Raw genomic sequence first — 27,163 nt, forward strand, 5'->3', positions numbered from 1 at the left:
AGAACAGAGAAAAGTCTATGACTTGGGTGGCTGGAGTCTTTGACTATTTTTAGGGCCTTCCTCTGACACCGCCTGGTATAGAGGTCCTGGATGGCACGAAGCTTGGCCCCGGTGATGTACTGGGCCGTACGCACTACCCTCTGTAGTGCCTAGCAGTCGGAGGCTGAGCAGTTGCCATACCAGGCAGTGATTCAACCCTTCAGGATGCTCTCGATGGTGCAGCTGTAAAACCTTTTGAGGATCTGAGGACCCATGCCAAATCTTTTCAGTCTCCTGAGGAGAAATAGGTTTTGGATGTTGGCCCTTACTCATAGTTACTTGTCTTAACCCAAAATAGGTTTACTCCCATATCTGCATTGTTTTTTACATTGCATGTAGACAAACAATTGACATCTTGATTTTCGATTTTTACTTTCAAAATCTACAGGTAATACTGTTTCACAGAACTTTTTGAAATTGGCTGATTTTTTTGGCTGATTTAAGATAAAACTTCAACCCTTTTTACGATCCACACAGAGACACTGTACTTCTGGAAACACCTACAGCTAAGGCACACGCTATGCCCGGCGGCCTGGACTACCCGTTTCATCAGCCATGACATTGATACAGTACAGGAGTGGTATCCCTAGGGCCTGGACTACCCATTTCATCAGATATCCCTGGGGCCTGGACTACCCATTTCATCAGATATCCCTGGGGCCTGGACTACCCATTTCATCAGATATCCCTGGAGCCTGGATCACCCATTTCATCAGATATCCCTGGAGCCTGGATCACCCGTTCCATCAGATATCCCTGGACCACCCGTTTCATCAGATATCCCTGGACCACCCGTTTCATCAGATATCCCTGGACCACCCGTTTCATCAGATATCTCTATGAAGATCATTGAACACTATGAGAAAGGAGACAAGGTCTCATATTATAATATAGTCTACTCAACCTTAAGTCCCCAATCAGATTGCATGGGAAAATACTTTATTTAACTAGGCAAGTCAGTTAAGAACTAATTCTTATTTACAATGACTGCCTACACCGGCCAAATCCGGACGACACTGGGCCAATTGTGCGCCGCCCTATGGGACTCCCAATCACAGCCAGTTGTGATACAGCCTGGAATCGAACCAGGGTGTCTGTAGTGACGCTTCAAGACTTGAGATGCAGTGCCTTAGACCGCTGTGATACAGCCTGGAATCGAACCAGGGTGTCTGTAGTGACGCTTCAAGACTTGAGATGCAGTGCCTTGGACCGCTGTGCCACTCGGGAGCCATATGGACGTATCCTTCACAGATGAGGAATGGCAAAACATACCGAGGTCCAATAAGACCGTTGTAAGAGAGCTGCGGTCATCTCCGTTGACAACCATCCACAGGTTCTACTGAACTCTCCTGACCGCTGGGGATGCAACCAGGACGGAGACACCTTGGTGTTCTGGACATGCCCACGTTTACAACAGTTCTGGATGATTCCCTATGGCCCAAGACTGTTCCTACTCTCAAATCCCTCTGAACTGAAACATGTGGCAAACTACACTGGGGATTGTACACAAACTACCCTGCTCTGTGCCTGCAAAATTATACCCCCCCAAATAGAAGAGCCATGACATTGATACAGTACAGGAGTGGTATGTGCTAATGGTTAAGACTGCTGCATATGAACACCTTTGTTACAAACTGTTTAAGCACATTCAAATGTTTGAGTTAAGGTGTGCTAGCCATCTATGCAATATTTCAGACCCCTCCCACCTCAGATAGCAGGTTGACGCTTGTCATGATTCTTGTCCTGGAGGCAGAACGGAGCCATTTCCCCTTAGATAGACCAGCTGCAAAGTCCAAATTGGCTACAGTGAATTCGGAAAGTATTCAGACCCCTTCACTTTTTTTGTTACATTACAGCCTTATTCTAAAATTGAAAAAATAAATGTTCCTCTTCAATCTACACACAATAACTCAAAATGACAAAGCGAAAACAGGTTTTTAGAAATGTTTGCAAAAAATAAATATTCTAATCCTTTGCTATGAGACTCAAAATTGAGCTCAGGTGCATCCTGTTTCCATTGATCATCCTTGAGATGTTTCTACAACTTGATTGGAGTCCAGCTGTGGTAAATTCAGTTGATTGGTCATGATTTGGAAAGGCACACACCTGTCTATATAAGGTTCCACAGTTGACAGTGCATGTCAGAGCAAAAACCAAGCCATGAGGTCGAAGGAATTGTCTGTAGAGCTCCGAGACATGATTTTGTCGAGGCACAGATCTGGGGAAGGGTACCAAAAAATGTCTGAGGCATTGAAGGTCCCCAAGAACACAGTGGCCTCCATTATTCTTAAAACGGAAGAAGTTTGGAACCACCAAGACTCTTCCTAGAGCTGGCTGCCCGGCCAACCTGAGCAACCAGGGGAGAACGGCCTTGGTCAGGGAGGTGACCAAGAACCCGACGGTCACTCTGAAAGAGCTCCAGAGATCCTCTGTGGAGATGGGAGAACCTTCCAGAAGGACAACCATCTCTGCAGCACTCCACCAATCAGGTCTTTATGGTAGTGTGGCCAGATGGAAGCCATTCCTCAGTAACAAGCTCATGACCGCCTGCTTGGAGTTTGCCAAAAGGCACCTAAAGGACTCTCAGACCATGAGAAACAACATTCTCTGGTCTGATGAAACCAAGATTGAACTCTTTGGCCTGAATTCCAAGCATCACACCTGGAAGAAACCTGGCACCATCCCTACAGTGAAGCATGGTGGTGGCAGCATCATGCTGTGAGGATGTTTTTCAGCGGCAGGGAATAGGAGACTAGTCAGGATCAAGGGAAAGATGAACTGAGAAAAGTACAGAGAGATCCTTGATGAAAACCTGCTCCAGAGCGCTCAGGACCTCAGACTGGAGCGAAGGTTCACCTTCTAACAGGACAACGACTCTAAGCACACAGCCAAGACAACGCAAGAGTGGCTTCGTGACAAGTCTCTGAATGTCCTTGAGTGGCCCAGCCAGAGCCCGGACTTGAATCCGATCGAACATCTCTGGAGAGACCTGAAAATAGCTGTGCAGCGACGCTCCCCATCAAACCTGACAGAGCTCGAGAGGATCTGCAGAGAAGAATGGGAGAAACTGCCAAAATACAGGTGTGCCAAGCTTGTAGCGTCATACCCAAGACTCAAGGCTGTAATCGCTACCAAAGGTGCTTCAACAAAGTACTGAATAAAGGGTCTGAATACTTGTGTAAATGTCATATTTCATTTTTATTTTAAAAAAATAATAAAAAATTGCTAACATTTCTAGACCTGTTTTTGCTTAGTCATTATGGGGTATTGTGTAGATTAATGAGGAAAATAACAATTGAATCCATTTTAGAATAAGGCTGTAACGTAACAAAATGTGGAAAAAGGGAAGGTGTCTGAATACTTTCCGAACGCAATGTATGTTGTCAAAATGAAGCTCAAAAAGCTAATTTAAGGTTAGAAATTAGGGTTAGCAGTGTGGCTAACAATTAGGTTTAAAATCAGATTTTATGACTGTGCCAGCTGGTGAGCACTCTGCAGCGCTGCCTCCAGAACAAGATTCAACACTAACCTGCCCTAAGACTGCATCCCCCTCTTGACCCCCCCCCCCCCTTTATCAAGTTGTGTTGACAGAATGTTAATATTAGTTGAAATAAAAGTTACACTACCCAAAATATACTCAATTTGTGGAAGGACCCACACACTCAGTCCTCAGCCCTAGGCTCAACGCCAACAAGGTATCCACACTCACTATGTCCTCTGTATGCTGTTCTACCCCGTCTGTGAAAGGGTGTGACGCACTCTTGGTTGGAATGAGGTCCATGTCCATCTCAGCTTTTCTCTTCCGTGGAGAAAAGGTCAGTGGAAGGCCTTTATCCTGTGGAACATGGGCCTTCATATCCAGCAACACGCTTCTGAGCTGTGAGGACAGGTCAGTCACGTACTGTTCCTCTTGGAGATGATAAGTGAGTTCTGTGATCTCTTTAAGATATCCTGCACATTGCCTCCGTAACCGCAGCAGCTTCCTAGAGGACCTCTTCTTTCCTCTTACAGATGGACCTTCGTATGGACGGTCAATGTTGGAGTCTCTGGTGGCCTGCTTGGTCTTAAACATGACATTTCTTATGTCACTGTCAGTGGGGTAATAGCGCCTGCGAGTAGGTGGAGGGGGCTGCTCTCCGTGGAAAAGCTCTTCCACTACAAAGGTGTTCAGATGACACTTCATTTCAGTCATCTTTGTCACACCAGACAGAGTCAGCTGCTCAATCTTCTCTCTCAGCCTGGCATCTACAGCTTCCCGAACATAAGCTGCCTGTTGGAGAAACAACACATGGGTTTATCATTAAGGAGTCAGTGGGTAACTTAACCAACACTCTATTATATAGATTCTATAGATATATTTACCTCTCCAACAACTGCATGTGAGCTGTGCTCAGAGAGGGAGGGGAACCTGACGCAGTAGACAACCTCTGCCTTCACGGAGCTGGGAGTTTCACTTAGTGCTGCCTTCAGAGTTTGGGAGGCCTCCTTTTTAGAGCACACTGTACTTTCCTCAATCTAGACATAAACAAAATGTGATATTTGTTACATATCTACTGTTACTACGTACAGTGTTAGGCTGATTCACACAGACAGTCCAATTCTGATATTTTTTTCCTACTAATTGATCTTTTCACCAATCAGATCAGCTCTTTTGCCCATAATTGGAAATGGGCTGCCTGTGTAAACACAGCCTTAGAGTTTGACCAACTGTAGGCGTAGACCTTAAAACGTTTTCATATTTACCTTAAAATCAGGAAAGCGAATAACGTGGGCGATGTTTATTATAGCCTTGCAGTCCACCTTTTTGGTATTTTGTACCAGTTTCCGTTTCTGTAGAAAGGTATGGTCTTCAAGCTATGGAAGATGGCAAAACATTTAATAATAATAATTTATAAACAATTGGACTTACAGTACCAGTCAAAAGTTTGGACACAGCTACTCATTTAATTTGTACTATTTTCTACATTGTAGAATAATAGTGAAGACATCAAACCTATGATATAACACATATGGAATCATGTAGTAACCAAAAAAGTGTTAAACAATTCCAAATATATTTTAGATTTTTCAAAGTAGCCACCCTTTGCCTTAATGACAGCTTTGCACACTCTTGGCATTCTCTCAACCAGCTTCACCTGGAATGCTTTTCCAACAGTCTTGAGAGAGTTCCCACATATGCTGAGAACTTGTTGGCTGCTTCTCCTTCACTCTGCGGTCCAACTCATCGCAAACCATCTCAATTGGGTTAAGGTCGGGTGATTATGGAGGCCAGGTCATCTGCTGCAGCACTCCATCACTCTCCTTCTTGGTCAAATAGCCCTTACACAGCCTGGAGGAGTGTTTGGTCATTGTCCTGTTGAAAAACAAATGAGTCTCACTAAGCTCAAACCAGATGGGATGGCGTATCGCTGCAGAATGCTGTGGTAGCCATACTGGTTAAGTGTGCCTTGAATTCTAAATAAAATCACTGACAGTGTCACCAGCAAAGCACCCCCACACCTCCTCCTCCATGCTTCACGGTGGGAACCACACATGCGGAGATCATCCGTTCACCTACTCTACGTCTCACAAAGACACGGCGGTTGGAAGCAAAAATCTCCAATTTGGACTCATCAGACCAAAGAACAGATTTCCACCGGTCTAATGTCCATTGCTCGTGTTTCTTGGCCCAAGCAAGTCTCTTCTTATTAGTGGTGTCCTTTAGTAGTGGTTTCTTTGCAGCTATTCGACCATGAAGGCCTGATTCACGCAGTCTCCTCTGAACAGTTGATGTTGAGATGAGTCTGTTACTTGAAGTCTGTTATGCAATAATTTGGGCTGCAATTTCTGAGGCTGGAAACTCTAATGAACGTATCCTCTGCAGCAGAGGTAACACTGGGTCTTCCTTTCCTGTGGTGGTCCTCAAGAAACAGTTTCATCGTAGCGCTTGATGGTTTTTGCAACTGCACTTGAAGAAACTTTCAAAGTTCTTTACATTTTCTGAATTGACTGGCCATGTCTTAAAGTAATGATGGACTGTCGTTTGTCTTTGCTTATTTGAGCTGTTCTTGCCATAATACGGACTTGGTCTTTTACCAAATAAGGCTATCTTCTGTATACCACCCCTACCTTGTCACAACACAACTGATTGGCTCAAACGCATAAAGAAGGAAAGAAATTCCACAAATTAACTTTTAACAAGTCACATCTGTTAATTGATATGCATTCCAGGTGACTACCTCATGAAGCTGGTTGAGAGAATGCCAAGAGTGTGCAAAACTGTCATCAAGGCAAAGGGTGGCTACTTTGAAGTATCTGAAATATATTTTGATTTGTTTAACACTGGTTACTATATGGTTACTATATGATTCCATGTGTTATTTCATAGTTGATGTCTTCACTATAATTCCACAATGTATAAAATAGTAAAAATAAAGAAAAACCCTGGAATGATTAGGTGTGTCCAAACTTTCGACTGGTACTGTATATAGCACTTTTGTAGACACCCAAAGCTCTTTACAGTGTACAGGGAAACTCACCACCCTAACCCCATCTACATACTCTTGCAATAAGTGCCATGGGCTCTTTAGTGACCAGAGTTAGGACAACCCTTTACAGTTCCATCTTATTGAGGAACATTCCATTGTTATTACTTCAACATTATTCTAATTAAATGTTAAAGTGTATGGTGTAAATGACAGTGATCCGTCTCTGAACTTACTTCCTTCTTGTCTCTTTCAGCAGCATATTTCTCTTTGGCTTTTGTCTGTCTGTCTTTGCCCTGGTGGCATTCATACGTCTTTGTGCCAACAACTTGAAACGGAACACCATTGAATGGGATACTTTTACTCTCCCAGCTGAGTTTTTTCCGTGCCAAAGGCTGTGCATCTGTTAAAAAGGTCAACAATATGATATATTACTATTAGAACGATAGGCTTGTAGGGAAACTAACAAAGTTGCTCTGTCAAATAACTCATCTGTTCTTGAAATGAATCCCTTATGCTGATGATGCACTAGCAATTTTGAGGCAATAAAGTTGAGCATCGTTGCCATGGCAGCATTGGTTGCTGCAACCCATGTACTCTTAAGGAGTGTAGGTGAGTCTACCATTACTCTTTAAGGTCAAAGGACCTTATACACTACACGATCCCCAAAAAATGTGGACACCTGCTCGTCGAACATCTCATTCCAAAAATCATGGGTATTAATATGAACTTGGTCCCCCTTTCCTTCTATAAGAAATCTATAAGAAATTCCGCTATGCCCTCCGACAAACCATCAAACAGGCAAATCGTCAATACGGGATTAAGATTGAATCCTACTACGCCGGCTCTGACGCTCGTCGGATGTGGCAGGGCTTGAAAACTCTTACGGACTACAAAGGGAAACCCAGACGCGAGCTGCCCAGTGACGCAAGCCTACCAGACGAGCTAAATGCCTTTTATGCTCACTTCGAAGCAAGCAACACTGAAGCATGCACAAGAGCACCAGCTGTTCTGGATGACTGTGTGATAACACTCTCGGTAGCCGATGTGAGCAAGACCTTTAAACAGGTCAACATTCACAAAGCCACTGGGCCAGATGGATTACCAGGACGTGTACTCAAAGCATGCGCGGACCAACTGGCAAGTGTCTTCACTGACATTATCAACCTCTCCCTGACAGTCTATAATACCTACATGTTTCAAGCAGACCACCATAGTCCCTGTGCCCAAGGAAGCGAAGACAACCTGCCTAAATTATTACCGCCCCATAGCGCTCACGTCGGTAGCCATGAAGTTCTTTGAAAAGGCTGATTATCACATCAACAGCATCCTCTCGGATACCCTAGACCCACTCCAATTTGTATACCGCACCAACAAATCCACAGATGACGCAATCTCAAACGCACTCCACACTGCCCTTTCCCACCTGGACAAAAGGAACACCTATGTGAGGATGCTGTTCATTGACTACAGCTCAACGTTCAACACCATATTGCCCATGAAGCTCATCACTAAGCTAAGGACCCTGGGACTAAACACCTCCCTCTGCAACTGGATCCTGGACTTCCTGACAGGCTGCCCCCAGGTGGTAAGGGTGGGCAACAACATGTCTGCCACGCTGATCCTCAACACTGGGGCCCCTCAGGGGTGTGTACTTAGTCCCCTCCTGTACCCCCTGTTCACCCACGACTGTGTGGCCAAACACGACTCCAACACCATCATTAAGTTTGCTGACGACACAACAGTGGTAGGCCTGATCACCGACAACGAAGAGACAGCCTATAGGGAGGAGGTCAGAGAACTGGCCGGGTGGTGTCAGAATAACAACCTATCCCTCAACGTAACCAAGACTAAGGAGATGATTGTGGACTACAGGAAAAGGAGGACCGAGCACGCCCCCATTCTCATCGATGGGGCTGTAGTGGAGCAGGTTGAGAGCTTCAAGTTCCTTGGTGTCCACATCAACAACAAACTAGAACGGTCCATCACACCAAGACAGTCGTGAAGAGGGCACGACAAAGCCTATTCCCCTCAGGAAACTAAAAAGATTTGGCATGGGTCCCCAGATCCTCAAAAAGTTCTACAGCTGCACCATCGAGAGCATCCTGAACGGTTGCATCACCGCCTGGTATGGCAACTGCTCGGCATCTGACCATAAGGCGCTACAGAGGGTAGTGCGTACGGCCCAGTACATCACCTGCAACCCAGGACCTATATAATAGGCTGTGTCAGAGGAAAGGCCGAGCCATAAGACTGCTGAACAATTAATTACATTGCCACCGGACTATTACATTGACCCCCTCCATTTGTTTTGTACACAGCTCCTACTCGCTCTTTATTATCTATGCATAGTCACTTCACCCCTACCTAGATGTACAAATTACCTCTAACCTGCACCCCCGCACACTGACTCTGTACCGGTACCCCCTGTATATAGCCTCGTTATTGTTATGTTATTGTGTTACTTTTTATTATTTTTTTTACTTTAGTTTATTTGGCAAATATTTTCTTAACTCTTCTTGAACTGCACTGTTGGTTTAAGGGCTTGTAAGTAAGCATTTCACGGTAAGGTCTACACTTGTTGTGATCGGTGCATGTGACAAATAGTGTGATTTGACATGATCATAATTGGCTGTAGCACATATAAAGTGCCCACAAGCTACCAGTGGCTGAAAACACAACACACGTCATCAGAAGTGTCCACTTAACTTGAGGGCTGAGGGGAGAGTGTTTTTGGAATGTAACCGTTATTGTACAATCATTACTGTTGACCAATCACCGATAAAAAAGTGGCTTAGACTTCGGCTAGCCTCTAGAAAAAAAAAATGTTTGCCAGAACCACAGAACCGAAAGGGTGAACCAGACACGTCATAGGGGCTATACAGCTGCAGCGTCCCTTATTAAGAACGTTTTCTCACCACCAAATATGGTAGTGAGAGGAAGTCCAGTCGCGGGTAGTGGGAGCGGATGGAAGTAGCTGAAACTGGGCCGACATTCTGCTAATTTTCTCGTCGATTAAACATCTGATCTCAATACATTTTTCTGTCCAAAAAGTACAATATGTTACGAGCACAGTGCGCTAAGTTTTATAGACTTGAAGCTTTGCCAAAGTTTTAAAAATGTGCGTTTAGGAGTGGAAGGTCGAATTGAGTTTGTGCTTGGCTTTGCCCACTTGCTTGTTCTGCCCACTATGCTCATACTGTAAACAGCACAGATGAACTAACTTCGTTTTGGAAACAATTTCCAAGACGAACAAAAAAGCCAAAATGTCATAATATATGCACGAACTTTTCCGAAATGTTTCGGCTAGGAAGAATCCCGACGCCTTTAGCAAGGGCTTCGGTTCAACGTCCGTCCTTCAGCTGATGACACCGAACATTGAATGACTGAGACGGGCAAACCCCACTCCGTTGCCAGCAACATTGCATAGCAATATTTCCCCCCCCCCCAGAAATGGCCAGTGTATCATTAGCCGTCACGTAAGTAACTTAGTTATTTCAACAGTAATTAATGAAAATGTCTAATTTATTGGGCTAGTGTATCATCAGCTTTAGGTCATTTTAGATGAGTAGCAAAAGTAAGCTACTAGCTACCTCATGTTAGCTATTTAGGCTATATACATGTATATGTTTTTAAAGACAACTTACCCTTTTGCCCAAAACTTTTGTCCTTTCTCAATGTTATGAATTTCAGTGACGTTTCCAATTCTTGTTCTCGAATGTATTTTGTTATTTGGTCCTCAAACTTGAACTCGTGATATGCCATTTCGAAAATATGGCGTTTTCCACCATAGATATTAAGCAGTGTACTAGCAGTTTCTAAACCTAGAGACGCAACATCGCGATACTTCCGGGAACGCTTGCGAAACAGACCAGGACGACGCCTCGATCACACCAACATTTTTCCCCCCGGTGTTGGTACACCAGAAGTACATTCATATCCGATGGAACGCTGCGTTTGCAGTACAGTATTGCTGAGGCAGTGGTGCATAATTACTAAACCTGGAAGGTGAGAATCACCCACCACAATATCATCCACTAAATCTGGAAGGTGAGAATCACCCACCACAATATCATCCACTAAATCTGGAAGGTGAGAATCACCCACCACAATATCATCCACTAAATCTGGAAGGTGATAATCAACCACCACAATATCATCCACTAAATCTGGAAGGTGAGAATCACCCACCACAATATCATCCACTAAAGAAGGAAGGTGAGAATCACCCACCACAATATCATCCACTATAGAAGTTGAGAATCACCCACCACCAGGACAAACTAAGGAAACAAAGTTTTTTTGTGTAACAAAAAGGTAGCATAGTAACGTTTACACTAATAAAACAAAAATTAGGTTAAGGTTAGGAAAAGGGCTTAGCTACAATTCTACAGTTGTCAACAATGGTTGTCCCCGACATTACCACCAAATCTAGCCACAACGGTAGAAACGTAAACAGACCATCTGTCCCGACATACCATCAGTATCATAATACCGGTTTGCGGGCAATGACCAATCAGATGAGGGAGTGTGATGACGTGTATATTTTACATCCTAACCCCAGACGTTCCAATTAAAATAAATAAATACAACATTTGTACGTCTTTTTTTGGTGACGTCGATTTATTGCCCTGTCCGCAGTTTTTTTTCTTCTCCAGTTCACTACCCGTACAGTAGGTAGCAGCATGTCCATTCAATTTGTGGGAATGCCTCTCAGTCTGAGTAAGGAGATATAGATTGAAAAAAATTGAGTTTTGTTTTTTGTCAATTGACTATTTTAGTTGTGTGGATGAAGTTAGTTTCCCCCATCACGTATGGATGATCTTTTTACCTTGTATTTTCAACCCCCGTCCAGTTGGTGGTGCAAATACACTTTTTTGCGACGTAGTTTTTGGGATGTGTATTTTTTTAAATTCATTATTTTATAATTGCAGCACCCTCTGCCCCCCTACTTCCAACGGCTATGGGACAGGGTTAGTTGGTAGGTCATATATTATAATTTTTTTAAATCACAAAGTGTAATTCATTCAAGCTACGTAAGAGTAGGCTGATACACAGCCAATACAGTAGGTGGAAGCATGTCCCTAGAACATTTGTTAGAAGAAGAAGAATAACATTTGGCCTCACACTCCAGAACAGTAGGTGGCGCCAAGGGGTTTGTGCTGATTGTACAGAGATTGTGACAGCCGGTTAAATGGTGTCCCTTGACAAGGCAAGAATAAGATGTATGTCAGGAGAAGTGCAGTATTATCATAAGGAGACGTATACTTGGAATAGGGAAGAGGAATGGAGGGAAAACGAGTGGCAGAGGAGGTCTAAGAGAGAGAGAGGGAGGAAGAGGGTGAGCTTGAGTCGGTGAAAAATGGCGAGAAAGGAAGTGGTAGGTGTGAAGTTCTTGGAGCCCGAGGCACCGAGAGTCAGGATAAAGATGAGTCTGTGACAGTAGGAGTGAAGTTCTTGGAGCCCGAGGCACCGAGAGTCAGGATAAAGACGAGTCTGTGACAGTAGGAGTGAAGTTTTTTGAAAAAGTGGACCCCTGCCTTTTGGCTGATCCAGTTGTGGTTTCAGGGTGGGTAAAAACAGAGTTGGGTGCTGTGGAATCGCTAAGGGTAACCAGAGTGGCCTTGTGATAATTGTTTGTGTTTCTGCTGGTCAGAGGGAGCAGGCACTCCGTGTTAAATGAATGGAGACGAGATGTGAATTGTTCTGCTCTCAAGAAAAGGGCGCCATTGAAAGGAGTGATTACTGGGGTATCGGTAAAAGCTGACCAACTGAAGGTGAAGATTCCCGGTGTTTGTGATGCTCGTCGTTTGGTGCGCGAGTTGAGAAACAGAAGAGTCATTGTTCTTTTAAGTTTTGATGTTGAGTCTTTGCACAACAAAGTGATGTTAAGATATATAAAAGTTATCCTGTACGAACTTTTGTGCCGACTACATTACGTTGTTACAGGTGTCAAGCTTATGAGCATGTGGCAGCAGTGTGTAGGAGGGAGGTTCCTAGGTGTGCAGAAGGGCATGAGACAAAGGAATGTGTAGCATTGGGGAAAGCAGTGGTATGTGTTAATTGTAGCGGTGCCCATGGAGCTGGGGATCAGAAATGTCCCGTGCGAGAGAAGCAGGTTGAAGTTTCCAGGGTTAGAGGAGTGCAGAAGTTGTCATATGCTGAGGCAGTGAAGAAAGTAGAGGAAGATGGGTCAAGGGGGAGGGATCCTGTGAAGAGTGGTGTGAGTAGTAGATCTGTACCGGTACAGAGGGATAAACCAACAAGTGATTAACAGTTGAAGTCGGAAGTTTACATACACCTTAGCCAAATACATTTAAACTCAGTTTTTCACAATTCCTGACATTTAATCCTAGTAACAATTCTCTGCCTTAGATCAGTTAGGATCACAACTTATGTTAAGAATGTGAAATGTCAGAATAATAGAGTGAATGACTTATTTCAGATTTAATTTCTTTCATCAGTGGGTCAGTTTACATACACTCAATTAGTATTTGGTGCCTTTAAAATTGTTTAACTTGGGTCAAATATTTCAGGTAGCCTTCCACAAGCTTCCCACAATAAGTTGGGTGAATTCTGGCCCATTCCTCCTGACAGAGCTGGTGTAACTGAGTCAGGTTTGTAGGCCTCCTTGCTCGCACACACTTTTTCAGTTCTACCCACAAATTTTCTATAGGATTGAGGTCAGGGCTTTGTGATGACCACTCCAATACCTTGACTTGGTTGTCCTTAAGCCATTTTGCCATAACTTTGGACGTATGCTTGGGGTCATTGTCCATTTGGAAGACTCATTTGCGACCAAGCTTTAACTTCCTGACTGATGTCTTGAGATGTTGCTTCAATATATCCACCAAATTTTCCTGCCTCATGATGCCATCTATTTTGTGAAGTGCACCAGCCCCTCCTGCAGCAAAGCACCCCCACAACATGATGCTGCCACCCCCGTGCTTCACAGATGGGATGGTGTTCTTCGGCTTGCAAGCGTCCCCCTTTTTCCTCCAAACATAACTATGGTCATTATGGCCAAACAGTTCTATTTTTTTCTATCAGACCAGAGGACATTTCTCCAAAAAGTACAATCTTTATCCCCATGTGCAGTTGCAAACTGTAGTCTGGCTTTTTTTATGGCAGTTTTGGAGCAGTGGCTTCTAACTTGCTGAGCGGCCTTTCAGGTTATGTCAATATAGGACTTGTTTTACAGTGGATATAGATACTTTTGTACCTGTTTCCTTCAGCATCTTCACAAGGTCCTTTGCTGTTGTTCTGGGATTGATTTGCACTTTTCACACAAGTACATTCATCTCTAGGAGACAGAACGCGTCTCCTTCCTGAGCGGTATGACGGCTGCGTGATCCCATGGTGTTTATACTTGCGTACTATTGTTTGTACAGATGAACGTGGTACCTTCAGGCGTTTGGAAATTTCTCCCAAGGATGAACCAGACATGTGGAGGGCAAAAAATAAAATAAAATCTGAGGTCTTGGCTGATTTCTTTTGATTTTCCCATGATGTCAAGCAAAGAGGCACTGAGTTTGAAGGTAGGCTTTGAAATACATCCACAGGTACACCTCCAATTGACTCAAATTTTGTCAATTAGCCTATCAGAAGCTTCTAAACCATGACATAATTTTCTGGAATTTTCCAAGCTGTTTAAAGGCACAGTCAACTTCTGACCCACTGAAATGTTGATACAGTGAATTATAAGTGAAATAATCTGTCTGTAAACAATTGTTGGAAAATTACTTGTGTCATGCACAAAGTAGATATCCTAACCGACTTGCCAAAACTATAGTTTGTTAACAAGAAATTTGTGGATTGGTTGAAAAATTAGTTTTAATGACTCCAACCTAAGTGTATGTAAACTTCAGACTTCAACTGTATGTTTCAGTAAGATTGGAGTTTTGGCATTTATAGTAATTGTTATCAACTGCAGGCATGGAACGTAAGTCGCAGAAAGTAGAAGTTGTGGTGGCAGCTGCAGAGAGGTCTTTGGGTGTGCGAGACTTGACATGTTAAGTGGTGGTGTCCCATCATTACAGGCTGTTGGCCTGAATTTTTTTAAATTTAACTAGGCAAGTCAGTTAAGAACAAATTATTATTTACGATGGCGGCCTAGGAACAGTGGGTTAACTGCCTTGGGCAGAACGACAGATTTTTACCTTGTCAGCCTGGGGATTATATCTAGCAACGTTTCAGTTACTGGCTCAACGCTCTAACCACTAGGCTACCCTGCCATCCCAATAGTGGAGCATGGTATTTATTATTTTTTTTTTATTATTATTTTGTGAGTGTAGTGTGAAATTGTAGGGTATTTGTTATTTTATTTTTAGCAAAGTATAAGGGAGTTATAGCCCAGTCTAGTAGGTAGCGGTAAACCTCATCGAAGAAGAACAGTAGGTGGCAGTGTATGCATCTAAAGGTTGGATGCGATCCGCCAAACCAATCTCAAAGAAGAAGAACATATTCGCTAACGCCGCATTTTCGAAATGGCATATCTCGAGTTTAAGTTTGAGGACGAAATAACTAAATACATTCGGGAACAAGAATTGGCAACGTCACTGAAATTCGTTACATTGGGAAAGGACAAAAGTTTTGGACAAAAGGGTAAGTTGTCTTGTCTTTTTTTTTTTACTAGTAACGTTAGCTAACTTTTGCTACTCTCATCTAAAATGATGCTAGCTAAGTTAGCTAGCTAGCATAACAGATTCCATTCCAAGCGCTCGACCAGAGAGGAACTTTGTTAGTTTCCCTACAAGCCTATCGTTCTAATAGTAATATATCATATTGTTGACCTTTTTAACAGATGCACAGCCTTTGGCACGGAAAAAACTCAGCTGGGAGAGTAAAAGTATCCCATTCAATGGTGTTCCGTTTCAAGTTGTTGGCACAAAGACGTATGAATGCCACCAGGGCAAAGACAGACAGACAAAAGCCAAAGAGAAATATGCTGCTGAAAGAGACAAGAAGGAAGTAAGTTCAGAGACGGATCACTGTCATTTACACCATACACTTTAACATTTAATTAGAATAATGTTGAAGTACTAACAATGGAATGTTCCTCAATAAGATGGGACTTTAAAGGGTTGTCCTAACTCTGGTCACTAAAGATCCCATGGCACTTATTGCAAGAGTATGTAGGTGGGGTTAGGGTGGTGAGTTTCCCAGTACACTGTAAAAAAGCTTTGGGTGTCTAGAAAAGTGCTATAAAAGTCAAATGTATTATTATTAGCTGAATGTATTTTTTATTATCTTCGGTAGCTTGAAGACCATGCCTTTGTAAAGAGACGGAAACTGTCACAAAATACCAAAAAGGTGGACTGCAAGGCTATAATAAACATCGCCCAAGTTATCCGCTTTCCTGATTTTAAGGTAAATATGAAAACTTATATCAAGGTCTAGGCCTACAGTTGGTCTGTCTAAAAAAATTTTTTTATCAGAATTGAGCTGGATGTGTAAACACAACCTGTGAATTAGCCTAACACTGTACATAGTAACAGTAGATACGTACCAAATACCACATTTTTTTAAATGTCTAGATTGAGGAAAGTACAGTGCGCTCTAAAAAGGAGGCCTCCCAAACTCTGAAGGCAGCACTAAGTGAAACTCCCAGCTCCGTGAAGGCAGAGGTTGTCTACTGCGTCAGGTTCCCCTCCCTCTCTGAGCACAGCTCACATGCAGTTGTTGGAGAGGTAAATATATCTATAGAATCTATATAATAGAGTGTTGGTTAAGTTACCCACTGACCCCTTAATGATAAACCCATGTGTTGTTTCTCCAACAGGCAGCTTATGTTCGGGAAGCTGTAGATGCCAGGCTGAGAGAGAAGATTGAGCAGCTGACTCTGTCTGGTGTGACAAAGATGACTGAAATGAAGTGTCATCTGAACACCTTTGTAGTGGAAGAGCTTTTCCATGGAGAGCAGCCCCCTCCACCTACTCGCAGGCGCTATTACCCCACTGACAGTGACATAAGAAATGTCATGTTTAAGACCAAGCAGGCCACCAGAGACTCCAACATTGACCGTCCATACGAAGGTCCATCTGTAAGAGGAAAGAAGAGGTCCTCTAGGAAGCTGCTGCGGTTACGGAGGCAATGTGCAGGATATCTCAAAGAGATCACAGAACTCACTTATCATCTCCAAGAGGAACAGTACGTGACTGACCTGTCTTCACAGCTCAGAAGCGTGTTGCTGGATATGAAGGCCCATGTTCCACAGGATAAAGGCCTTCCACTGACCTTTTCTCCACGGAAGAGAAAAGCTGAGATGGACATGGACCTCCTACCAACCAAGAGTGTGTCACACCCTTTCACAGACGGGGTAGAACAGTATACAGAGGACATAGTGAGTGTGGATACCTTGTTGGCGTTGAGCCTAGGTTAATAGTGAGTGTGGATACCTTGTTGGCATTGAGCCTAGGTTAGTAGGGCTGTGTGGATACCTTGTTGGCATTGAGCCTAGGTTAGTAGGGCTGTGTGGATACCTTGTTGGCATTGAGCCTAGGGCTGATGACAGTGTGTGGGTTCTGCCACCAATTGAGTATATTTTGGTTAGTGTAACTTTTATTTAAACTAATGTTAACATTCTGTCAACACAACTTGATAAAAACATGTTTTCTCATCTCAAGATGTTAAACAAATAAATTACTATAGTAAGTCATTTAGGAAGCATATATATATACACACTGTTCCTGTCTTCTGCTGCTACTCTGTACTTTATTTTATTATTGTCTGTCCTGATGCCTAGTCACTTTACCCTCCACATTTATCTCCTTGATCTGGTACTGGTACTTCCTGTATATAGCTGCACATTGATCTGGTACTTCCTGTATATAGCTGCACATTGATCTGGTACTTCCTGTATATAGCTGCACATTGATCTGGTACTTCCTGTATATTGTGTATTCTATTCCTCTTGTTACAATCCCAACATTTTTAAACTTTGCATCGTTGTGAAGGGAAGTAAGCATTTCGCGGTTAAATCTACACCCGTTGTATTCGGCGCATGTGACAAATAACATTTGTTTTGAAGTGCCCAAATGAAGTAACAGGGTTGACCTTAAGTGTTGACGTTTAATCTTAAATCAGACAATTTCAAAATGTACAATTCTGAACGTTTCTTTGAAACTGTGTACGTTTTACTTGTGGATATTGAAAACAAAACATTGAAAATCAAGATGTACCAATTTGTTTGTCTACATGCCATTTTAAAAACAATGCATAAATTGGAGTAAAACAAGTAACTATGAGTAAGAGCCAACATAATGACAAGCCTGCAATCTGTTTGAGGGGTTGGGTGAAATGCTGAAGACACATTTTGGTTGAATGCATTCAGTTTTACAACTAAGTATTCCCTTTCCCCGAATAAGCAACCTGGTCATGGAGCATTTGGTATTATTCTGTACGTAAATCCGAGATACTCCACTTAGTATATGTTTCGTATGGTATATATTAATCTGGGGATGTCCATCACCCATTCTGTATGACATCTTACGAACTATTATTAATATTATATTTTAAGAATTTGCAAAAAGTATACTATGTTATGAATTCAAGCTAGGTGGGTAATCTTAGCCAGGCTGGGGGTTCGTGGAAGGGTTAGCTAACATGCTAAGTAGCTAAAATGCTAAAGTTGTCGATGATGAAATTCAAACTCGCAACCTTTGGGTTGTTTGTGTTATATACACCTACCCATCCACCTGACTTAAGTAACCATACCAAACGTAACATCCAGTGCATTCAGAAAGTATTCAGACCCCTTCCCTTTTTCCACATTTTGTTACATTACAACCTTATTCTAAAATGGACTAAATTAAATGTTCATCAATCTACACACCATACCCTCTAATGACAAAGCGAAAACAGGTTTGTATAAAATAAAAATATATATTTTTTTTTATCTATAAGATACCTTATTAGCATAAGTATTCAGACCCTTTGTGATGAGACTGGAAATTGAGCTCAGGTGCATCCTGTTTCCATTGATCAACCTTGATGGTTCTACAACTTGATTGGAGTCCACCTGTGTTAAATTCAATTGATTGGACATGATTAGTAAAGGCACATACCTGTCTATATAAGGTCCCACAGTTGACAGTGCATGTCAGAGCAAAAGGTCGAAGGAATTGTCCGTAGAGCTCCGAGATAGGATTGTGTCGAGGCACAGGTCTGGGGAAGGATACCAAAACATGTCTGAAGCATTGAAGTTACCCAAGAACAGTGGCCTCCATCATTCTTAAAACGTAAGAAGTTTGGAACCACCAAGACTCTTCCTAGAGCTGGCCAAACTGAACAATCGGGGGAGAAGGGCCTTGGTCAGGGAGGTGACCAAGAACCCGATGGTCACACTGACAGAGCTCTAGAGTTCCTCTGTGGAGATGAGAGAACCTCCCAGAAGGACAACCATCTCTGCAGCACTCCACCAATCAGGCCTTTATGGTAGTGGCCAGATGGAAGCCACTCCTTAGTAAAAGGCACATGTCAGCTGGCTTGGAGTTTGCCAAAAGGCATCTAAGGACTCTCAGAAAAAATTGGAAACAAGATTCTCTGGTCTGATAAGAGTTCAATCTTGGTTAAGCCTGAATGCCAAGCGTCACGTCTGAAGGAAACATGGCACCATCCCTACGGTGAAGCATGGTGGTGGCATCATGCTGTGGGGATGTTTTTCAGCGACAGGGACCCAGCCAGAACCTGGACTTGAACCCAATCGAACATCTCTGGAGAGACCTAAAAATAGCTGTGCAGCGACGCTCCCCATCCAACCTGACAGAGCTTGAGAGGATCTGCAGAGAAGAATGGGAGAAATTTCCCAAATACAGGTGTGCCAAGCTTGTAGCGTCATACCCAAGAAGACTCAAGGCTGTAATCTCTGCCAAAGGTGCTTCAACAAAGTACTGAGTAAAGGGTCTGAATACTTACGTAAATGTGATATTTCATGTTTTTTATTAATACATTTAGCCAACATTTCTAAACCTGTTTTTTGTTCTGTCATTATGGGGTTGTGTGTGGCTTGATGAGGGGAAAAAACTGTTTTATCAACTTTAGAATAAGGCTGTAAAGTAACAAAATGTAGAAAGTCAAGGGTTCTGAACTGTTTCTGATTGCACCGTATCATACTAATGAGTGTCCTGGAGTTCCACGTACTATGCTACGTCTAGTCTTTGAGACCAGGCTGGAATAAGACATCCGATTACCACTTTGAACGGGCTCACCGTTGGTTTTTATTATAGCTACTTAATAAATAACCAAATCATTGAGGCAACGGAAACGTATGGCCTTTTTGCTCAACTCCTTCGTTCTCGCTCTGTGTTCTCACTTTTGATAAAGATCATATGTAAATGACGAGAGGGAATGTGGATGGAAAATGTGCTTGTATGAAATTCTCCACTCGTGCATCATCATGCAAATGTTTAACGTGGTGGATTCCAAAAATAAATGAGGAAAGTGATACAACCCAATTAAGTTGTGCAAGACGTTATGTATGTAACCAACTCTTTTCTTAATCAACGTGGCAGGTTAGGAGAATGAGGTTATCTTAACCTGCTATGTAAACGTACCATTAGTATTGCCTTGTTCACGTGCTAGTCGGGAACTAGTCAACTCTGAAATGGCGACTTGCAAAGTGATGTAGCTGAAGCGGCAGGTAACCTAGTGGTTAGAGCGTTTGGACTAGTAACCGAAAGGTTGCTGACAAGGTCAAACCCGTCGTTCTGCACCTGAACAAGGCAGTTAACCCACTGTTCCTAGCCCGTCATCGAAAATAAGGATTTGTTCTTAACTGACTTACCTAGATAAAAATACACGTGCTGCGTTGAACATAGTAAGTGGTAAATATCAGACTTTCCTAGTTCCGACTAGCACGTGAACACGGGATAATGCCACCACATTTGGCATACGTGTCATCACACTCCATCTGATTGGTCGGGTAGATGGGTCTTGGGGTGTGTTAACTAGTGACGACCGATTCACTGGTACCGTAATACTTTTTCATCAGGCTATTTATTGATGACTAGTGATTGGGATTAAATAATCTGATCCTAGATCTTTCGGTAATAAAGTTACTTTTTTTAGGCCTCAATGTGATCAGTGGAATACATTCCTATGTCCTACTCTTCTAGCAAGCCTGTACATTTTGTTAATAGCATAGCCTGTCAGTTTTTCAGTCACTATCTCAGATGTGGGCTAGAAAATAGACAGGTTGCGGTTATGCAATGATCTTTGCCTATCCATGTGTTGTCAATGTCACACGAGGAGACCATGCATGCCTAAACATATTGCTGAAACTGGTAGGGGACAGTGAGAATACTGCATGCCTAAACATATTGCTGAAACTGGTAGGGGACAGTGAGAATACTGCATGCCTAAACATATTGCTGAAACTGGTAGGGGACAGTGAGAATACTGCATGCCTAAACATATTGCTGAAACTGGTAGGGGACAGTGAGATTACTGCATGCCTAAACATATACCAATACAAAATGTTGCTGACAGTGGGGGGACTGCATGCCTAAACGTATTGAAACTGTTTGGGGACACTGAATGCCTGTTTAGTGGGGCAGATGTCTCCACCTGTAGCTGAATGTAAGAAACTACAGTTAAAATTGAATATAGCATTCTGTCAAGATTAATTTTTTACCATTTCAATGAAATAATGAGAACTCTCAAATATCTTAAACTTTAAATCACTTTATTTGACCTAATGTTAATCTATCCATTTATACAATGGGTATCTTTCTACAAACCATCGTAATAAAATGTGTTAGTCATTATGACCAAGGCATTTCCATTCTTTTTACGAATCACACTTGGATCATTATAGTCGAAACACACTTGGATCATCATTATAGTCAAAACACACTTGGATCATCATTATAGTCAAAACACACTTGGATCATCATTATAGTCAAAACACACTTGGATCATCATTATAGTCAAAACACACTTGGATCATCATTATAGTCAAAACACACTTTGCTTTGAAACAACAAATGATAAAATCCCAATGTCGAGGCATTCATTGGGACAGTTTCAGATGAGCAGTATTGCATTCTCCATGTCGGCAGAGTAGACAGTAGGCCTTCTCCAGGGCCCTGTCCAGAAACACACAAACAGTCCAGAGGCCTAGGCCACAGAGAGTAGACAGTAGGCCTTCTCCAGGGCCTGTCCAGAAACACACAAACAGCCCAGAGGCCTAGGCCACAGAGAGTAGACAGTAGGCCTTCTCCAGGGCCCTGTCCAGAAACACACAAACAGCCCAGAGGCCTAGGCCACAGAGAGTAGACAGTAGGCCTTCTCCAGGGCCCTGTCCAGAAACACACAAACAGCCCAGAGGCCTAGGCCATAACTCAGTCATGTGTTGATGTCAGTGGGAGACTACATGAAAATGTGACATAAATGGAAGTCAGGGTTGAGACCGACCTGCTGACAGCTGTCCAGTCCTTTCAGAACTACATGGAGTGGTTAGGCCATGGGTAGAGGGGTTAGGGGATGTTTCTGGACAGGGCCCAGCCAGGTTCTGTGAGTTCAAATACTTTATTTTCCAGGGGTCAGAGGTCAGCCAAGCAGGGATGTCTGGGTAACTTTGTGCCTTCAGAGATTACCAATGTGATCCTGGTTAATCCACACGCTAACTATCAGCAGGCAGGGCCCCATACTGTTCTCTCGCTCGCTCGCTCGCACACACACACACACACACACACACACACACACACACATAGACGCCAAGAGAAATCTACAGGATCTGCTCTCTCTCTGAATAGAATAGATAGTGTTTACACTACAGTAAACCATGAAGTCTGGGCCACCGTGTGGTATCACCACCAACAGCAGATTAAACAGATCAGTGTCTGTGTCTTCACCTGTCAATCACAGACGCATAGCCTGCATGGCACCCTATTCCCTACATAGTGCACTACTTTAGACCAGGTCCTTGGCACCCTATTCCCTACATAGTGCACTACTTTTGACCAGGTCCTTGGCACCCTATTCCCTACTTAGTGGACTACTTTTGAACAGTTCCTTGGCACCCTATTCCCTACATAGTGGACTACTTTTGACCAGGTCCTTGGCACCCTATTCCCTACATAGTGGACTACTTTTGACCAGGTCCTTGGCACCCTATTCCCTACATAGTGGACTACTTTTGACCTGGGTCCTGATCAAAAGTAGTGCACTATATAGCGAATAGAGTGCCATTTTGGATGCACACTTAGTGACCTTCAGTACGAGAGAAGTTGAGGTCAAAATGAAGTTGTTTATCTTCACGTCCACCACACTAAGGGCTCAGATTACGGGGTTGCCGGGGATTCCAATAACACAAGGTAAAATAACACTGCACTTTGATTGATGCTCCTGTGTGGTTTATTGAAACAATGTGAGGACTGGGAACACACTGTAACAAGACTCCCATTAGTGGCCATCAGAGACATTTAGAGTTGGGACATTGACGTAGCATTTACATGACACCACAAGATTCTAAGGCAGCCATTTTGGCTCCCCGTTAAACATTTCACAGGGAATATTTAAAACAATACTATATAACTGGATGTCTAGAATTTAGAACAATGGTCAAAGTTCTTTAAAAGCTGGCTGAGCTTTTCTAAATATATGGCTCTGCTGTCCACTTCATTCACTGCCCTTTGACCTCCTCCTACTGCGCAGCACCCTGACTGTGTGATCTATCCACCCTGACTGTGTGATCTATCCACCCTGACTGTGTGATCTATCCACCCTGACTGTGTGATCTATCCACCCTGACTGTGTGATCTATCCACCCTGACTGTGTGATCTATCCACCCTGACTGTGTGATCTATCCACCCTGACTGTGTGATCTATCCAGGTCAAGGCAGTGGCACCACTGTCAGAGTACATTGTGTTCCACACCAAGATAGCCTGGGTGCCAGTCTGCTTCTGCTCTTCTGCCGACTCCTCCTGGAGTTGTCACGCCAACGATGACAACGGAGGAGTAGGCCAAATCTCAACCAGATCTGGGACCGGGCTAACGCCAAGAAGAGCTGTAACTCACAACGTTGGACTTAATGGACAACATCACACGCCACTCATAGTCAACCGACAACAGTCTTCGCCAACAGAGCAAGAGATTAGTCTGTCTCTCCATGACAGTGAAGGTGAAAGTCACTGATGTACTCCAGCCAACATGCTACACCAGTGGTCCCCAGTTCTGGTCTTAGGAACCCAAAGGGGTTTTCCCCCTGAGCACTAATACACTTAACTCAACTAATCAACAAGCTTTTCATTATTTCAATCAGGTGTGTTAGTGCTGGTGCAAAAACAAAAATGGTTCCCAAGGACCAGGATTGGGAAACACTGACTACTACGTCATGTTATGGTGAGCCTTCACTCTCCCGACTACTACATCATGTTATGGTGAGCCTTCACTCTGCCGACTACTACACCATGTTATGGTGAGCCTTCACTCTGTCGACTACTACACCATGTTATGGTGAGCCTTCACTCTGCCGACTACTACACCATGTTATGGTGAGCCTTCACTCTGTCGACTACTACACCATGTTATGGTGAGCCTTCACTCTGCCGGCTACTACACCATGTTATGGTGAGCCTTCACTCTGTCGACTACTACACCATGTTATGGTGAGCCTTCACTCTGCCGACTACTACACCATGTTATGGTGAGCCTTCACTCTGCCGACTACTACACCATGTTATGGTGAGCCTTCACTCTGCCGACTACTACACCATGTTATGGTGAGCCTTCACTCTGCCGGCTACTACACCATGTTATGGTGAGCCTTCACTCTGCCGACTACTACACCACATTATACCATTTCTGTTAGTCACATTATGTGGAACTTGTTCAGTTTATGTCTCCGTTGTTGAATCTTGTTATGTTCATACAAATATTTACACATGTTAAGTTTGCTGAAAATTAACGCAGTAGACAGTGAGATTACATTTCTTTTTTTTGGCTGAGTTTAGTAACAAGATGCACAGCATTAGTCAACAATCTCACACTGACTGCTTGTTCTGACATATGCTAAAATATATATCATGATGTTAATGTCCTGTGTGTCTACACTGTACATGTGGCAGTTCTCCATAATGTATTCCATTGGAATAATATGGTACAGTATTTGGAGGATAGAAGATTTAGTCTAGGATGTAATCCGCTTGCTCTTTGTCAGCATTGTATCTTTTAAAAGGCAATGTTCCCTTGTGGCGGAGACCGCATTAATGGTGAACGCTACGTACGTCAGCTCATTGAGAAATTGATTTTAAATGGAGCTTAGCCGACAAAAGCTCGATCATTTGAATCGTGATCTGAGCCTATGATGTTTGAGGCTAATATACCTCTGTCGGTACAGTAAGCATCTCTACTAACTTGATAACTCCTACTTTAAGAGGCAAAGAAAAGGAGGTATGACTTGACCTTGGATTTTATTTCTATCTATTCATTCAACGTATGTCATAACACAACTCTTCTATGAAACAGTGAACACAGGTAGCGAATGTTGAGTTTTTGTAATATTAACACTACTTAAGTAGATTATACAGTCGGGTTGAACAACATTTACAGAAATCCAGGTAAGAGTATCCCAGGATTTCTTCCTTAATACCCTTCAGATTCCAGGAATATTTCAACCGGGATTTGTGGAAAACCTGGGAATTTGTGGAAAATTCTACAGTAAGGTTTGACTTAAGTAAAGAATGTTACAGATCTTCAGTACCTTTTGATGGGATGCAAAGTTCCTGACACTTTCCCAGATTCCCAGGGTTGGAAAAACAAAAAACTGGAATTGGCAAGGAATAAGGAGGACATCCGGGAATCGTCCGATGGGTATTTGTGGAAACCCTAGGAATTTGGGGTATTTTGCAGCCCTAATGGTTCACCTCTTGTTCATGGATATATGTACGTTATAAGGTAACCGGGTTGATGGCAACCTAGTAGGTTCAAATAAATATATAGACAATTCAAGTAACAGGACAGGATAGCACTTTATCCTTCGATGGTCAATCTGGAAGACTAGTTATACAACACTTGAGCAGTACCATTCAACAGTTGGGACACACCCACTCATTTATTTTATTTGACTATTTTTTTTTACATTGTAGAATAATAGTGAAGACATCAAAACTATGAAATAACACATATGGAATCATGTAGTAACCAATGTTGTGTTAAACAAATTAAACAGACTCTTCAAAGTTGCCACCCTTTGCCTTGATGACAGCTTTGAACACACTTGGCATTCTCTCAACCAGCTTCATGAGGTAGTCACCTGGAATGCATTTCAATTAACAGGTGTGCCTTGTTAAAAGCTAATTTGTGGAATTTCTTTCCTTCTTAATGCGTTTGAGCCAATCAGTTGTGTTGTGACAAGGTAGGGGTGGTATACAGAAGATAGCCCTTTTTTGGTAAAAGACCATATTATGGCAAGAACAGCTCAAATAAGCAAAGAGAAAAGACAGTGATTTAAAGGCACACTTAACCAGCATGGCTACCACAGCATTCTGCATAGATACCCCATCCCATCTGGTTTGCGCTTAGTGGGACTATCATTTGTTTTTCAACAGGACAATGACCCAACACACCTCCAGGCTGTGTAAGGGCTATTTGATCAAGAAGGAGAGTGATGGAGTGCTGCATCAGATGACCTGGCCTCCACAATCATCCAATCTCAACCCAATTGAGGTGGATTGGGATGAGCTGGACAGCAGAGTGAAGGAAAGTAGCCAACAAGTGCTCAGCAAATGTGGGAACTCCTTCAAGACAGTAGGAAAAGCATTCCAGGTGAAGCTGGTTGAGAGAATGCCAAGAGTGTGCAAAGCTGTCATCAAGGCAAAGGGTAGCTACTTTGAAGAATCAAAAATATAAAATATATTTAGATTTGTTTAACACTTTTTTGGTTACTACATGATTCCAAATGTGTTATTTCATAGTTTTGATGTCTACATTATTATTCTACAACGTACAAAATATTAAAAATAAAGAAAAACCCTTGAAAGAATAGGCATGTCCAAACTTTTGACTGGTACTGTATAAATATATATATACATACACACACACACACACACACACACAAAAAGCCACAAAAACACACACAGTTTCTCTGAGTAAGAACTAACTAAATCTAGACCAGAACATGAAGGGCTCTTGTTACCAACAGAAGGCACAACCGATGGGACATAGAAATTGAGAGCATAGAATAAACACATTTTACATATATACATGAACATCAAATACACACCCTGAAGAACATCTCTGCAAATCACAACATCTGACACCACCTCTCCCTGAGGAACATCCCTGCAAATCACAACATCTGACACCACCTCTCCCTGAGGAACATCCCTGCAAATCACAACATCTAACACCTCCTCTCCCTGAGGAACATCCCTGTAATCACAACATCTAACACCTCCTCTCCCTGAGGAACATCCCTGTAATCACAACATCTGACACCTCCTCTCCCTGAGGAACATCCCTGTAATCACAAAATCTAACACCTCCTCTCCCTGAGGAACATCCCTGTAATCACAACATCTAACACCTCCTCTCCCTGAGGAACATCCCTGTAATCACAACATCTAACACCTCCTCTCCCTGAGGAACATCCCTGTAATCACAACATCTAACACCACCTCTCCCTGAGGAACATCCCTGTAATCACAACATCTGACA

At 42.9% G+C, this 27,163-nt stretch overlaps 2 protein-coding genes across 3 annotated transcripts; one reads left to right on the forward strand and one right to left on the reverse strand.

Annotated features, from left to right (window-relative positions):
- Window positions 1-394: 394 nt before the first annotated feature.
- On the reverse strand, window positions 395-10,412 carry LOC139570253 (calcium-responsive transcription factor-like). Its single transcript, XM_071391974.1, has 6 exons — window positions 10,151-10,412; window positions 6,740-6,906; window positions 4,783-4,893; window positions 4,402-4,554; window positions 3,749-4,309; window positions 395-895 (listed from the first exon to the last, which is right to left on the reverse strand). The coding sequence occupies exons 1-6, from the start codon at window positions 10,266-10,268 to the stop codon at window positions 752-754; spliced, it is 1,254 nt and encodes a 417-aa protein (XP_071248075.1). The 5' UTR covers window positions 10,269-10,412; the 3' UTR covers window positions 395-751.
- On the forward strand, window positions 9,454-19,957 carry LOC139570259 (calcium-responsive transcription factor-like). Of its 2 annotated transcripts, none has more exons than XR_011674037.1 (5): window positions 9,454-9,982; window positions 15,307-15,473; window positions 15,762-15,872; window positions 16,040-16,192; window positions 16,285-19,957. XR_011674037.1 is itself a non-coding variant. In XM_071391987.1 (5 exons), the coding sequence occupies exons 1-5, from the start codon at window positions 14,990-14,992 to the stop codon at window positions 16,882-16,884; spliced, it is 1,149 nt and encodes a 382-aa protein (XP_071248088.1). In that variant the 5' UTR covers window positions 14,908-14,989; the 3' UTR covers window positions 16,885-17,749. The 2 variants fall into 2 exon arrangements, 1 of the variants encoding a protein (XP_071248088.1); XM_071391987.1 differs by lacking the exon at window positions 9,454-9,982 and adding an exon at window positions 14,908-15,107 and having other exon boundaries at window positions 16,285-17,749.
- The last annotated feature ends 7,206 nt before the right edge of the window (window positions 19,958-27,163 follow it).

The sequence above is a fragment of the Salvelinus alpinus genome, chromosome 1, assembly GCF_045679555.1.
Source record: "Salvelinus alpinus chromosome 1, SLU_Salpinus.1, whole genome shotgun sequence".
Lineage (NCBI taxonomy): Eukaryota > Metazoa > Chordata > Actinopteri > Salmoniformes > Salmonidae > Salvelinus > Salvelinus alpinus.

Coding starts and splice junctions, on each gene's coding strand:
- LOC139570259 (XM_071391987.1), top strand. CDS start 14,990: ATGGCATATCTCGAGTTTAAGTTTGAGGACGAAATAACTAAATACATT. Junction 15,474..15,761: donor CTGAAAGAGACAAGAAGGAA/GTAAGTTCAGAG, acceptor TATCTTCGGTAG/CTTGAAGACCATGCCTTTGT. Junction 15,873..16,039: donor TCCGCTTTCCTGATTTTAAG/GTAAATATGAAA, acceptor TTAAATGTCTAG/ATTGAGGAAAGTACAGTGCG.
- LOC139570253 (XM_071391974.1), bottom strand. CDS start 10,268: ATGGCATATCACGAGTTCAAGTTTGAGGACCAAATAACAAAATACATT. Junction 4,555..4,782: donor TTCGCTTTCCTGATTTTAAG/GTAAATATGAAA, acceptor GTTTATGTCTAG/ATTGAGGAAAGTACAGTGTG. Junction 896..3,748: donor AACAGCATACAGAGGACATA/GTGAGTGTGGAT, acceptor CCTTTCTCATAG/TGTTCAATGATCTTCATAGA.